The 15239-nt window shown below is 38.3% G+C and overlaps 1 protein-coding gene across 3 annotated transcripts in view; it reads left to right on the forward strand.

Moving 5' to 3' along the window:
• The first annotated feature begins 7016 nt into the window (after positions 1-7016).
• whrnb (whirlin b) overlaps positions 7017-15239 on the forward strand; it is a 60493-nt gene continuing 52270 nt past the window's right edge. For all 3 annotated transcript variants that reach the window (XM_088009152.1, XM_088009153.1, XM_088009154.1), the window contains exon 1: positions 7017-7818. In XM_088009152.1, coding sequence (XP_087865278.1) covers positions 7129-7818 — 690 coding nt within the window. In that variant the 5' untranslated portion in view covers positions 7017-7128. The remainder of the gene's footprint in view (positions 7819-15239) is intronic.

A 15239-nucleotide genomic window follows, 5' to 3' on the forward strand; every position in this document is an offset into this window, starting at 1 on the left:
AAATCCAGCTGTTCAGCATGAATCATGATCCTTAACTATAAATGAATATGCTGTATTCAGGCCATGACTCCCCAGTAACTCTACATCTGTTCTCACATTATTACAGCATTTAGAGCTCAGCGCTGTCTCCAACTATAGCTAACTGTGTTCTTTTCCTGGTTTCTTAGCTTTCTGTATCTTTTTTTTGTTTGTTTTTTACGTTTTATTCAGAATTTCCCATGCAAATCACATCATACATCATACATGTAACAGTGACGTGCGGTCAGGGGAGGCAGGTGAGGCAGCACCTCACCTGTCATCATGGAAAAATAATATATAATAATAAAATAATTTATATTGCTATTTTCACCCTGTGGTTTGTAAAGTGTGCGGAGGAGCGATCAGAAACGGCAGAGAACAGACTCGAGGGGGGGCAGGCAGTTCTCAGTGAGCTAGCCATGGAGCTAGCCACACAGTAAATAAGTAAAGTGCAGTGATATACACTCCTGATCAAAATCTTAAGACCAGTCACAAAATTGCAAGAATTTGCATTTTGCACTATTGGATCTTAAGAAGGTTCTAAGTAGAGCTTCACAATGTTAAAGGAAAAAATCAACGCAAGAGACAAGAACTTTTGAGCGGGGAATTTCCTGAAAACTGCATTTACACTCAAACATGATTCTTTCAGCTGATTAAAAGTTTAAGACCATAATCTTTAAAAGCCAAAAGCTGTGCAAAAATCTGGATTCCATGTCATTTTCTGTCAAGTCTTTACACTGTCAAGACCTCCTGATGGCAAAAGCAAAAAAGCTCACTGACTTTGAATGTGGTAGGATTGTTGAGCTGCATAAGCAAGGCCTCTCACAGCGTGCCATCGCTGCTGAGGTTGGACGCAGTGAGACAGTCATTTTGCATTTTTTAAATGATCCCAAGGGTTATGGAACAAAAAAGTCAAGTGGTAGACCCAAAAAAAATTCACCACCTCTGAGCCGCAGGATCCGATTGGCTGTCCGTCAAGACACGGGATGATCCTCTACCCAAATTAAGGACATTACTGGTGCTGACTGCAGCCCAATAACCATCAGACAGCATCTGCAAGAGAAGGGCTTCAGAAACAAAAAAACGTCTTCAAAGGCCACGTCTTCTTCAACGCCACAAAATTGCCCGTTTGGGCTTTGCAAGGGTGCACCAAACATGGGACATTGAAAAGTGGAAGAAAGTTGTCTTCTCTGATGAGAAAAAATTTACCTTGATGGTCCTGATGCATTCCAATGTTACTGGCATGACAAGGAGATCCCACCTGAGATGTTTTCTACACGGCACAGTGGTGGGGGCGCCATCATGATTTGGGGTGCGTTTTCTTTCAATGGAACAATGGAGATTCAGGTTGTGCAGGGGCGTCAAACAGCAGCTGGCTGTGTGGAGATGTTGCAGGGGGCATCCATCATGACTGAGGGCCCTCGTCTGTGTGGTAATGACTGGGTTTTTCAACAGGACAATGCTGCAGTTCACAATGCCTGCCTGACAAACAAGTTCTTCCAAGAGAATAACATCACTCTTTTGGACCATCCTTTCATGTTCCCTGGATCTAAATCCAATTGAGAACATTTGGGGATGGATGGCAAGGGAAGTTTACAAAAATGGACATCAGTTCCAGAGAGTGGATGCCCTTCGTGAAGCCATCTTCAACACTTGGAGCAACGTTCCCACTAGCCTCCTGGAAACACTGGCATCAAGCAACGATTGTTTGAAGTCATCAACAAGAATGGTGGAGCTACTCATTACTAAGTCCTTTTTTGACACTTTGATTTCTGTTTTGGGGGGTTTTCGGGGTTTTTTGAGCTATGGTCTTAAACTTTTGATCAGCTGAAAAAATCATGTTTGAGTGTAAATGCAGTTTTCAATTAATTCCCCGCTCAAAAGTTTTTGTCTCTTACGCTGATTTCTTCTTTTAACATTTAACATTGTGAAGCTCTACTTAGAACCTTCTTAAGATCCAATAGTGCAAAATGCAAATTCTTGCAATGTTTTGACTGGACTTAAGATTTTGATCAGGAGTGTATTTGTTTTCTCATCTCTTCTGACGTCAACATGAAAGACTACATTTCTACAGTTAAACAGTGTTCTAAAGTGGATTTTCAATTGAAGCAGGAGATGATAACTAAAGGAAGACCAACACCGGAGCTGAAAGTTTTGCTTCGAGACAGTGATGATTCTTAAACGGAGTAGAAAAAACATGCCAAGGATAGACTTGGCTTTGGATGAACGGATATTTTTGTGCAGAATTAGCTGTGCATGGATTTCATTGACACATAGAGGTAAGACAACAATAAGATGTTTTTGTTTAGTTTTTTAATTAAATGTGCATTTTGTGGGCTACAGTTTATGTTTAAATAATTCAGTAAAGTAGAAGTGATACCTTATCTAACACAGCAATTATTTATTAATTAAACATTAAGCCTAAAATGTACTACAACAACAGACTAAATGTTCTGTTCTGTGTGCAAAATTCTTGAATGTTTTTTGGTGTTAAATCCTAAAACATGAAGTGGCATTGTTGTCAGTTGCTATGGCAATGAGTCTGTGTAGCTTGGCGAATACAGATCACTTTGCTGTGGATCATAGCACGAAATTAATACCTACATTTTTAAGTTTCACTGAATTAACACGGCTATGGATGACATGTAAAAGATTAGTCTTTTTGCCCCCCAGCGTTGTATGCCTGCGCGAAATTTCCATTGGTCCAATAACATGTATGGTGTCTAAGTCATAAGTCAATGCCTCACCAGCAATGAACCTCACTGCACGTCACTGGTACAAACTGTATATGTACAACCTCTCATTCTATGCTCCATAGGAGACTTTGTTTGTCCACAGTCCAGAAAAAGACTAAACGAGTTTAGAATAGAGGCGAGTATCTTCTCCAACATAGCGGTCTCAATCCCCATCAGCAAGTTGCCTGAGCCAGTCTGCTGAGAACTTCAAGGAGTTTATTTTCAATGTTGTGAAAAGTTTTAAATTTGCTTGAGGACTGAACTCCCCAAGCAAATCATTTTGACCAGTAATACTAGTATAATTCCCACTTCTTTTCTTAGCAATAGCTCGTTTATACCCATTTGCTAAAGTGATAGATTCCACAGAGGTTATGAAGAATGAAGAGAATCTAATTGCACAAACACAACATTAAGGATTTAGGTAACTTCAGAGAATAATATTATTTCATTGTTAAAAAACAGTCATCAGTAAAAATGAACCTTTATAGCATCAGTGACATAAAAAACTGTACTTTTCTACTAAAACAAAGGAAAGCACCACTAAAACTGTAGATACTGATTCTGTTCTACATGCAATAACAATCCCTTGTATTCTTAATATATCTGGAATAAGATGTGTTGAAAACGTAAGCCTCTTCTTCCAAAGAAAGCATCCAGGTCTGCAAACATATGTTATGATCTGATATCAAATTGAATACCAAAGAGTGTATTTGGCACAAGAAAGTGGCAGAGTAAAATGTGATGATAGAAGATTTGACCAGAAGTTTGAGGACAGTGAGAAAACAGACAAACCAGACTACAGTAAACCAGACTAAAATTAATTATTTGGTGTGGAGAGAAAGGAAGCCCTGTCAAGACTGAGTTGCAAAAATAATGAGCCGAACCTGTGCCATATGGATCTGTCTGCAGCATGGAGTACCATCTCCCCATTAAGGAGGGAGACACAGACTGGGTAGCTACAACTGCTGCAACCTCTTAACGCTTCTATGACTGTAGCATCTGAACTCCACTCTGCCAGGGCTTGCAAAGAGTTTGCCAACTTCTTTAAAGATAACTTAGAAAAATTAGAGGATCAGTCAACATCAACATCAAATCCATTCCCATTGACATGCAAAAATATAATAAATACTGAGAAAATGGCTATTCACATTACAAAGGTTTAGAAATGAACACATAATGAAATAAGCAAAATGCAATAGAAACATTTAATAAACTAAATCTGTTGAAGCAACAAGAAAACTGCATGATGATTTGAAATGCTGTAATTTATGGTAATTTTTATTTTCAAAAGTCCTGACTTATAAAGCTCCTAAAAGGCCCCGCTGTGCTGACATAGTGAGGAGTCAGATTCCTGGCAAGTGACAAGTATCTCTCCTCGCAGTCTCCTTCTGTGAATTGGACAGACAGAGGAGGCTCTTAACTGTCGAGAGGAGGAAGACAAACTCTGGCATTCTAATAATAGATGCTTAAAAATAGCCTCAGGGTTGGGTTTGACAGGGAGATGATAACTGCTATAATGCAGCTTGATCAGCTAAAAGATGACAGACAGACACCCACTGTCACCTGAATCCAGATGGAGCAGCCATAGTCCCATCCCACTCAGATGTTGAGTAGTTCACATTCATTGAACTACTCAAGGGTGATGTGAAGAGTTAGAGTAAATACAGAGGAGTGACAGTGATGAGACATACCATGTCTCATCACTGTCCCTTGGAAAGAGGTTGGAAAGAGTGGAAAGTGATGGCCAGTTTACTAAAAACCATATGAGATTGACATATTTTAGAGGGTATACAGTTACTAGATAATGAGCAGCAGCATGGCTTTCTGCTGAAGTGGTGGTTGCCTTGACAATGTTGATGGAAAAGGTGAGAAGCAGCTGCTTTGTGTCTGTATGACTCTAGAGGCAGCAGATGCCAAGAGATGAATGTTGTGTGGGAAAGAAATATGTGAGGGCGGGCAGGACATGTACAACCAGGGAGATAGTGGTGAAGAGTGTGAAGTGTGTGATCAGAGTGACAGATGTCTTCTGGGAGGTGATAGGGAATTCATCTGGGATCAGCTCTCAGTCTCTGGTTAGAATCACTATAGGATGATTAGAGGAAGGAGACTCCATTGACTATCTTGTGGCATTGTGATGGCATCCATATGCATCTGTGGGGAGCAGCCTGGTAAGGATGATGTGAACTGAACTGAAAATCAGAAGAAGACAACATGTGTGTAAATGAGGTAGGGAGGGAAGCTGAAAGGTGAAGAGGTTACACTTTCACCTGAATTCAACTAGTGAACCTCCACATCAGTTGTGCGTGTTTTAGATATGTCTCTGTCCCAGAACACCTGATTCAAATGACTGCATGACCTCCTCTGCATGCCAGAAGTCTGTTAATCACCCACTTATTCAAGTCAGGTGTCTGGCAGAAGGGAAACGCCTAGAATATGCAGGGCAATGGATCCTGAGGACTGGGATTCAGAAACACTACTCTAGTGAGACAGTCATGTTATCCAGAGTTGCTCAGTAGTTGCTCAGTTTTTTTACATCCCAGTTGGACATCGAGGTGCAGGAGAATGAGCAGACTGTGATCCAGTAAAAAGTCCATGGCATAGACTTGTTTTTAGTAGCACTCATAGATTGTATTACAGTGGCCAGTTTAGTGACTGTGGAATCTCTTGCTTTACAGGTTTACAGCTGCACACAGCTTTACAGGTGCTTATGAAAAGTATTTCCTTGAATTGGATGTTTTACTTTTTTTTTTTGCTGTTTTTTGCAGACTTTTTCAGTCTACCCATTACATTAGATCTGTTATTTTATTTTATCTTTTGCAGAACTTGTTTGTCTCAGTGCACAAAGATTCAACCAATAAATTTCTTGTGATGAGATTGTTCTGTTCTCCACACTCATTTCTGCTTCCTAGGGTCAGCACACCATTCCCTGTTCCTTCACCAAAATAAGTTATTTAAAGCAATTTAGAAATGGAGTCTGTAAAACAGAAATAAATCAAATTCCTAGCATCTATCAAAAATGACTCTCAGATTGTTCACTTTATGCTTAAAGTAAGTTCAAAAAGCTTAAATTTAGCAGAGTTTCATCAGTGTTCATCTGTGTTTAGCAGCAAAAGATCTTTGAACTGTCATAACTTCAAGCTATGACAGTCATCTCATTAGCTCAACAGAGAGTTAGCGACTTCACTGGGTTAAAATGGTAGAAAAGATTCATACATTATCAGCAGAGCGGTGAAAAAAACAGATTTGACTGATCCTGAAGCCAGAATGTAGACATAAAACAGGACAAGCAAAGAACGGAAAATTCTGTGACATACTCACTGAATTTTCCAAGGATCCAATTATCTGTGGTCCCTCTGTGGGATCCAGCAGTTCCAGTACAGCTGGACATGTAGAATCAGGTGCCCGGCTGATTTCATAGTGAAATTTTAAAAGAGCTGACTCTGCACTGCTTCCAGATCTGAACCTTGACAACTTCCACTGAGCCAGGTTCTGGTGCAAGGGAGTCGTTTCTTTCCACATGGATGTGTTAGATTTACCCAATTAACATCATGCAGTATGATCAAGTGACTCTGATTGGACTTTATAGTATTTCGGGAGATATGTAATATGAATGACATGAATGCCATGATAAAATTGTATTATATAATAGCATAACAATATCATCACCGTCATCATTATCACTTATTCTGGTTATCTGGTCTGTTTTTAAAGCTCATGTTGTTGCTGTACTTTCAAACAGCTGTGTGACATTAGCTTCAGTCTTCATTTAGAGATTGGTGAGTGGTTTATGGTAGTTTCCAAGCAACACGTACTGCCATGGCCACACAAACTTGCGTCATTTCCTACCAAGACTCCAGAGCGCGACCCGTTCTGCGCTCTCCTCCAGCTGCGCTCACAGAGAGCTTCTTCGCAGAAAGGAGCACATTCTCTTTTCGTAGAGATATTCATTGTTAGAATATGGTTATGTGGTTTTTCAAATAAGCTTATTGAAGATTCACATGAATGAAAACGGTTTTTGTTGTGTTTGAAATAATCCATCTCGCCGGACAATCAAAGTCGTAGAGGTGCGTCCCGTTCAGAACCCCGGTCCAGCTCGTGTTGAGCATGCAGTAAAGAGAGGACGGAACAGCAACATGCCCTGTTTTCGGAGCTGGAGAAACGTAGACCTCTGATGGGAAAATGTGTTCCTTGCCGTGACAAACTGAGCGCACTCCAGCGCCATTACGCACATATATTACCGGCCACCTGTTGATGCCTGGAACTCGGGGAGCTGTTTAAATTTGTTGGAGGGAGATGTGAAGTGATCGGCGCTGGACCAAATGCCCGATCCTTCCACAGCACCGCATGGCACGCTGTTTCTCCGTTATGCGGTAGGATGAGCGCTGATCTGGAGCGCGCTTCGCCCAACACATCGGTGAACTCGGCCGGCGTAGGGAGCCGTGCGCTCTCGACAAATGTCCGAAGGCTCCATAACACACTCAATGTGCTGCTAAGTGACCTGGAGAGAGAGCAATTTATCCACTGTCTAAATGTTTACCACGCCAAACGCAACGTTTACGACCTGGTCCAGACTCTCAAAGTGATTCTCAACACGTCCGCGAAGAGACAGCTGCTGCCCATGCTGCGTCTCGTCATCCCCAGGTCCGACCAGCTCCTCTTTGACCAGTACACCTCCGAGGGGCTCTACCTCAAAACAGACCTGCTGCCCAGCAACGGCAGCGCGGAAAGCTTCGGAGATGAGGGCGATTCTACTCTGCAGTCGTATATCAGCTCAGTCTGCGAGCAGCCTCTCACGACGACTTGTCCGGAACCGACTGTTTCCATGGCCCCGCTCTTCAGCGAGGGCCTCTTCGGAGAAGTGCGTCAAGTTACCCTGACGCGCTCCAGAAGCCACGAGGGTCTAGGTTTCAGCATCCGCGGGGGGTCAGAGCACGGCGTGGGGATCTACGTGTCGCTGGTGGAGCCGGGCTCATCGGCCCAGAGGGAAGGACTGAGGGTTGGGGACCAGATTGTAGCAGCGAACGACTCGGTGTTTGACTCTGTCTCTCACACGGAGGCGGTGAAGGTAAGTAGGGGTTCACACATGTGGGAATATGTTTGATTTGTGCTGCAAGATGAATCCAGCACGGTGTTTTTGTAGACTGCTGGATGAGGCGGAAGCAGTGACCACGCTGTCCTGACCTAATGCAGCAGCAGCAGTATGGGTCAGTCTCTCTCCTCTGTAGCCAGGGAGCCCAGAAGGAAGCTGCCTAATCCCTTTTTCTAAGTTCTTCCTGCTCTGCCACTACAGTAAAGGCTCATTCTGCTTCCGTTTTAAAAACAGAAAACAAAAACAAACTTTGCAGAAATGCTGCTGCTGATTTTAATACACAGGGTTATGTTCTGTAAACTCTTTCTTGATGAGTCATAAAATATATTTTATCCACTTAAATAACTATCAAAAAATGGCTAAGCCAATTTCAAAACTGACTGGAACAATGTTTTATGACGTAATGCTTTAATATATTAATTTTTGATTTATCTTAATGCAAAATCTGACTAGTTTGTTTAAAACTATGGAATGCTGGTAGTTATTCATCATTAACAACACATCTGTCGTTGTATGCTAATAGTTATGGTAAGCAAACTAGTGTAAGAGGTGATGAGCTCCAAAGTTTAAAACTATTCACTAGAAATTGTTTTTGAATATCAGGAGAATCAGTCTTTGCTTTCAGTTGCTGTTTCATGTGTTCAAAAGTATCTGGTTGATATTAAGTATTCATTGTAAAACATTTGAGCTGTATTTAGTTGTATCTACTATCTTCTACTCTTTAAGTCAAATACATTTGGAGAGTTTTAGAGTTTGAACATAAGCTTACAGTAGTTAGTTGTTTACTTTTTATTTATTTTGTCAAACCTCCAAGAGTTGAATAAACTAGAGAAAAAACAGAAGTGGGAACTATTTCCCAGTGTGTTTAGCAGCATGTTTTTGTATCCTGTGTTGCACCGTGAGTGAGATGAAAGTGTGTAACATTGATCTGACTTGTGCGTGTTTTTAAGCCAATGCTTATTTTAATGCATCAATCAGTTTGTAAAGTTTGAAGATAATGTTCTGTTCACACTAAACACTTTTGAGCAGAATTCATTGTGATGTTTAATAAAGTTCAATATCAGATCAGAAATTTTGTTCATGAAATTTGAAGGAAGAATTTAAATTATTCTAATTTAAAATAAATAGTTATTTTAACTTGATACTGTGAGTGAAAATAACAGAGAAATTTGGCTCATTAACTTGGTGAGGGAAGTTTTTTCTTGCATATTGTGAAATAATTATTTGTTAATTTGCAGCATTAAGTTAAAACTCACCATTCAAGATTAATGAACTTAAAAAAAACAATGATTAGACAACTTGTCTCTTGTCAAATTAACTTCATGAACTTTAATTTCTGAGTTTAAATCAACACAATCTTCTTATTGACATAAATAGCATCTGGGACATTGGCAGGTGACGCTATGCTCGATGTTCCCCCAACAGCAGTTATCAGTGTTACTTATCAGTTCATATGAGCTTATAAAAATTTTATTATTATTAAATACAATAAATAAATACTTGTACTTCATTAAATCCCACCTTTGACCTTAACAGAAATGTCCAATAATCAACACGTTGGAATGCCTCCTACTTTTCTTGCCATTCAATTCTTACACAGCCATTCTTAGGCTCCTTTTCTCTGACCCTACATGTTCATATTTACAGTGGAATAAAGAGCTCATCTGTGATGTAGCTTGTGTAAATATTATGTTCCATTTATTCACAAGAAAGACATCACAAAATACAAATATGTTTTAATTGTTAGTGTGACTGTGCAAACTATACGGTAGAAATGCCCGGCTTAATATCTTACATATCTTGATCTGTCCGTTGCACTAAGACCACAAAGTTCAGATGAAGGAAAAAACACCTGATTCAAAAAACTGAATAAATATTCACATCTGTGTGGTTTAGTGTGATGGAGGATCAAGCTTGTTGGAAGAGACTTCACAAAAGGCTCAGTCAAAGGTCTCAAGCAGCAAAATAAATATGTTCCTAAGCTGTCGTCTGGTTGGTTATAAATAGCCGTGATGAAACCCTGCTCTGTTGTCCCAAACATTTATGTGCTTTTCTGTGTGTCTTTGAAGCACCTGTCTATGGAAATATTTTTTGTGACCTTGCAAGCTTTTCTCACTTAAACACCATCAGTTTGTAGAGATCTCTGCACAAACACACTTTTTCTACAGGCTCTCGGTTTAGGCCTTGGGCGAAAGCTTATTTAAGAGGAAATAAGAGCTTCTTTTTTATTTATTTTTTTACCTGCAATCAACCCAGCATGATGGGAAACAGCCTGAGTGGCTTCTTTTATCTGACAGCACAGAAGATGTGTTGCAGCTTATTTTCTACACCCCATTGGGCAAATAGGACATTCTCTATGTTTGTTTCAAGTAGTGGAGGCAGGCAGTGACCTCAGTTTACTATCTGCAAACATATATAGAAAACTAGCTAGCCTAACATAAATACTGGCATTAAGACTGGCTTGTAAAGTATTCCTATCCTTTGAAATTGTTATTTTGTATTATAACCTAAAAGACCAACATATTTCATTAACAACGTGATGAACCAACACAATTTAGTACATAATAATGAGGTGGAAAACAAAAGAAAGTATCTTGTATAATGGTTGAGTTGGACATAAAAGCAGAAGGGCAGATGCAACTAGTAGATAAAGAATGTTTAATAGAAAATGAAGAACAAAACTTACAAAATTCACATGGAAGTAGAGCAAAACAAAAGCAGGAATCCAGGGGAAAATGTACAAGTACTAAAGTACTTATACTATGCAAAGTTTCAGAAGACGTTTTTATTGCTTTTGGAGTTTGATAAAGAAAATAACAATAATAATAAAGTTAATTGTAGAGTTTGTCAGGCACGCCACAATTAATTAAGATTAATTCATTGCATTTTATTTAATTAACTGCATTTTAATTGAAGACTATATAGACAAAATAAGCAGCATTTTCAATTTCTAGTAATAGACCTTTCCAGCTCAGAAAGGTCTATTATTAGATCTATTATTAGATCATTTGTTGAAGTAGAAATGATGCATTGACGTTGATTTCGGATGTAGCTTATACGTCAGAATGTCACCCATTGAACCAGTATGCCACAAATACTCATGTTCCATCTGGAACCTATGTATGTAAAATAAAATAAAAAAAAACAATAATTAATTGTTTTACAACTTTTAATGCAATAAAATCTAAGTAATTAATTAATCAACATTATTTCATTAAAGTCCCGGCCCTAATGTTATGTCTGTTTTTGGATTACCTTTTTACTCTTCTTCAGTTCATTGTTTGGCCATTTTTGAGAAATTTCTTTTCATTTTGCTTCTGAAGCTGAACTCTGACATATGAACCATTAAGGCAGAAAAAATAATCTAAACTAAAACTATCAATTTGTGATCATCAATAAATAACATCTTTAAAAATACCAGGAACACAGTAGCAATTTGACAAACAAAAATTAATGTTGTATCTTCATAGACCTATTTGCTAAAACAGCATGCAGAAAATGACCAATCAGAGAATTGATCATTTTCACTGACCAATTCTCTGATGGTGTATCCATCATATGATGGATACACCATCCTCTGATGGTGTGTGTTAGATATTGTTTTTAGATATTGTTCATATGCTGCAGAAGCTAATTAAATATAAAATTAAAACTTTGAAACACTGCTGACAAATGGTGATTTCTAACATCTTTCTGCTTACAAGCAACATGTCCAAAAATTAACTCTGGAAACTTTTGCAAAATATTGTATACATTAAGTACTGGATTTATACATATAATTTAAATTTCGCTTTCTCGCTCTGATTGTTTTTGTGTCATTTTGTGTCAAGAAATAACTAGTTTCTATCTCCTAAAGTTATAAAATTAAAAATCTTAACAGGAATGTCACCCATTTAAAATACCCTGGTTTAGAAAATTGTTGCAAAGTTAAAATATATAGAACATAAAGTCTTAAAACTACAGTTATAGAAAGGGACCAAAACTGAACAGGTGAAAATGAGCCAGTCAGAAGCGCAGCTCAGGTTGAGCAGATTGAAGACGAAGTTAAATGTTTGAGGCTCAGATGGTACGGACATGTGCAGAGAAGAGATAGTGGACGTGTTTCAGAAGAGATGTTAAAGGTGGAGCTGGCAGGGGTAAGTGAAAGAGAAAGTAAACAGAAGAGTAATGGAGGTAAAGGGTTGGAGTTTGGGATACGAGTTTCAGACAGATTGACAACAGAAGGAAAGGCTGATTGATGTCTTAAAAATTATATATTTTTAGGAAGGAATTGCACATATTTAAATACATACTAAGCTATTCCAGATCACATTTGTGAGCTAAACTTCATAAATACCCTGTTTTTTTTTGTTTTTTTTTTGTTGGGGGGGGGAGGTCGGAGCGGTCACCTTGACTTGCCATCACTGCAATGTTCCTCTGACTCAACCCTCTCTTCTTCATGCTCATGCTCTCTTCTTTACCTCTCATCTCCAGTCTTCCATATTTCCCTGGTGACAGTGGTGTGTACACTTTTCAGAGACTTGGACAGAATACTAAGCAAGGAGACACAGAGTATGAACAGATTCCTTCTGGTCACATTGAGTTCAAGACGGAATGAATATTCAGCCATGTTTGCTCTGCAGAGGGAACATTGATCAGCACATATTCACATCTGGGAAAAATTGGAATAAGGAGAGCAGAAGATTTGTGAATGTTGTGTCTCCTAGTAAAGCTAACTGAGTAAAGGAGAAACAAACATTTAGAAGTAGACAGAAAAGTAGCAACATAGAGTTAAAAACTATTTTTACACAGCAAAATCTGCTCTATTATTGTATAACAGATACATCTGTTCTTAGTTTAAACTCGAGAAGTGGATAAAAAATGTCAGATCAGAGGATTTTTAGTTACATTTGGCTTCTTTTTCCTTTGCTTTCCTCTGAAATGAAATGCATCATTTTTTAAAACCTATTTACTTGTTGTACAAGTAAAGTTTTTTGCTCTCTTAAGCCACCTCTGCTTTTGCCCAAACTTGAGAAAGGCTTTCTTCCTTTTTCTTTTCTTTTCTTTAGATGAATTTCATCAGCAGCATATGAACAGGCAACATGCATTGTCCATATGAGTAGACAGCATGAGTCAGGAGTAGGTTGACAACAAACAGATATTAGTCATATTAATTACATATAACAATAAGTTAATTTTAAACTTGAACTAACTTTAACTTTTAGTTTCTCAAGTAATGATTTAATAAAAATACTTTTACGTTAACAGTGAATGAATAAATAAACAAACCATGTTCTAAACAGTGCAACTAATCTGTTTTCAAACATATGAAAAGCATTACATCAAACAATAAATCTATTTATAAATAAAGATTTGGCTATTTAGATTGAGGAGTGAAAGGGATGGGTGCACTTGATTCTTTGAAAGGTGCATGCCAATTGGGTGGAGATGGTGAATACATTCAAAAGTGTTGGATTTGCTTATTTAACTTGACAGCAGAAATCACAAGAGGTAATGAAGGCAATGAAGGAGGACCAAACAGAGCAAGAGGAAAGAATTGGCCGAAGAAGTTTGGGCTGCTGCTGCCTCCTTCAGCTACACAGTGAAACAATGAATGATATTTACCTGAATGACATTGATCTGGTAAGTAGTTCTGTAAGTGTGTCTGCTCTCGTAACAGCCATTTTGGGTCTGGTCTTTGGTTCAGTGTCGGGTCTGTGGTTTCACATTCAGTACCGGTGGCAGTAGCAATAGTTCCATTGTCATTTCAAAGAGCTTCCAGCACTGTTTATCTGATGTTTCTCCCAGTTTCTTTCACTGGCTAGGCACTGGCTGGGCTTAGGCACTTTGTGGATAAAAGCTGTACACATAGCATAGCATTTGCTTTTAGCTTGCGAAGGTAACAAACACCTTTTAGAGCCTTCATCAGTTTTACTCATACAAATAACTCAAAATCTTCTGGAGAGAAATCCTTTTGGAAGTTGTGTTCGGCTCTTTTCCACTTTACACACACATGTATATATACATGAAAATACATACATATATACATACATACATATATATATACATGAAAAAAAAAAATATATATATATATATATATATTTTTTTTTTCCTTTTTTTTATTATAGCCAACAGCGACTCAGTGTCTAAAATTACACCAGTCAAGCTCAGTATGATAAACAACACAACTCATGTAAAGTTAGCATTCCTGTGTTTACTCAGTAAACTACACTACGTCATTAATCCAGCATGTATTGCACAGGTGAAAAAATGACGATCTCCATGGGGGGAAAATATTACAAAAGATATAATTTTTTTAAAGTAATTATTAGTTTTGACATATCACAAACAGTATTTTTTTAATTAATAGGGAAATACAACATACTTAGGCTAATATGTTCAACTAATTGGGGATCCCTTTAAAAAACCTTGCCAGTTGTTGTGAGGTTATGAATGAAGGCTTGTCAGCCAGCACTGCTATGAGCAATTTAACAGCCATGCTTAATGATTGTTGTCATACCACACTAATCCTGAGTTAGTCATCACATTCCCTTGCATAGAAGCAATTATGTTGATGTTTCTTGGATTTTGTCCTCATTAAATTAGTCATTGCAGGTTTGATGAGTGGGCAGGATGCTATCTTTCAGATTGGTGACATGGAAAGGTTTTATAGAACTTAAAGGCAGGAGGAGAAATGGGGCCATAGCTTGAAATGCCTTTCATTGTTATTTACAATATTAAGGATGTCAAGTCAAATTTAGTAAAAAAAAAATTCTGTCAAAACATTTCCTAGGCAGCACAAAATAAAACTGCAATGCTTTTTACTGTGGTTCACAAAGCCTTTGAAATGGTTTTATAACACTTTTCAGGATAATAAATGTCCATGACTCTGCTTCCCATCTGTTATTGAACTTCTTTAAACCAGGGCATGGTGTATTTAGTTAATTCTTTGGTCTTATTCTGCATTTTTATTTTAATTAGCAGAAATGCTCAATTTTGAACTTTTCTGAGCAGAATGAAGCTAGTCTGTGACTATTTATAAACAATGACATCTACATTTCAGTGCATGTGTGCACCTGTGTGCATGTGAGTGTGTGGGGGGGATCAGTAGGGGGCATGTGTGTGTATTTGTCTAGAGAATAAAAGATTGTACATCCCCCAACAAGTCCAAGAAATAAAAAAATAACTACTTTCCAGCAGATAATTCCACAAGAGATGTAGGAGGGTATTATATCATTAAACATTTGGGTGGGAGAAGTTATCCTTTGCTGTCAGTTTGATAAATCAGTTGTGAATGAACCTGCTTAATATTATGAACAAACCTTGCTGAGTGTCTTGGCTGCGTTCCCTATCAAACTCCGCTGCTGGAAGATGCTGTTGTCAAGTGTCCTTGAACATAGCCCACCATTTTATGAAGC

Source organism: Poecilia mexicana, unplaced genomic scaffold (genome assembly GCF_051168715.1).
Source record: "Poecilia mexicana isolate PSO_F unplaced genomic scaffold, ASM5116871v1 scaffold_9, whole genome shotgun sequence".
NCBI classification, from domain to species: domain Eukaryota; kingdom Metazoa; phylum Chordata; class Actinopteri; order Cyprinodontiformes; family Poeciliidae; genus Poecilia; species Poecilia mexicana.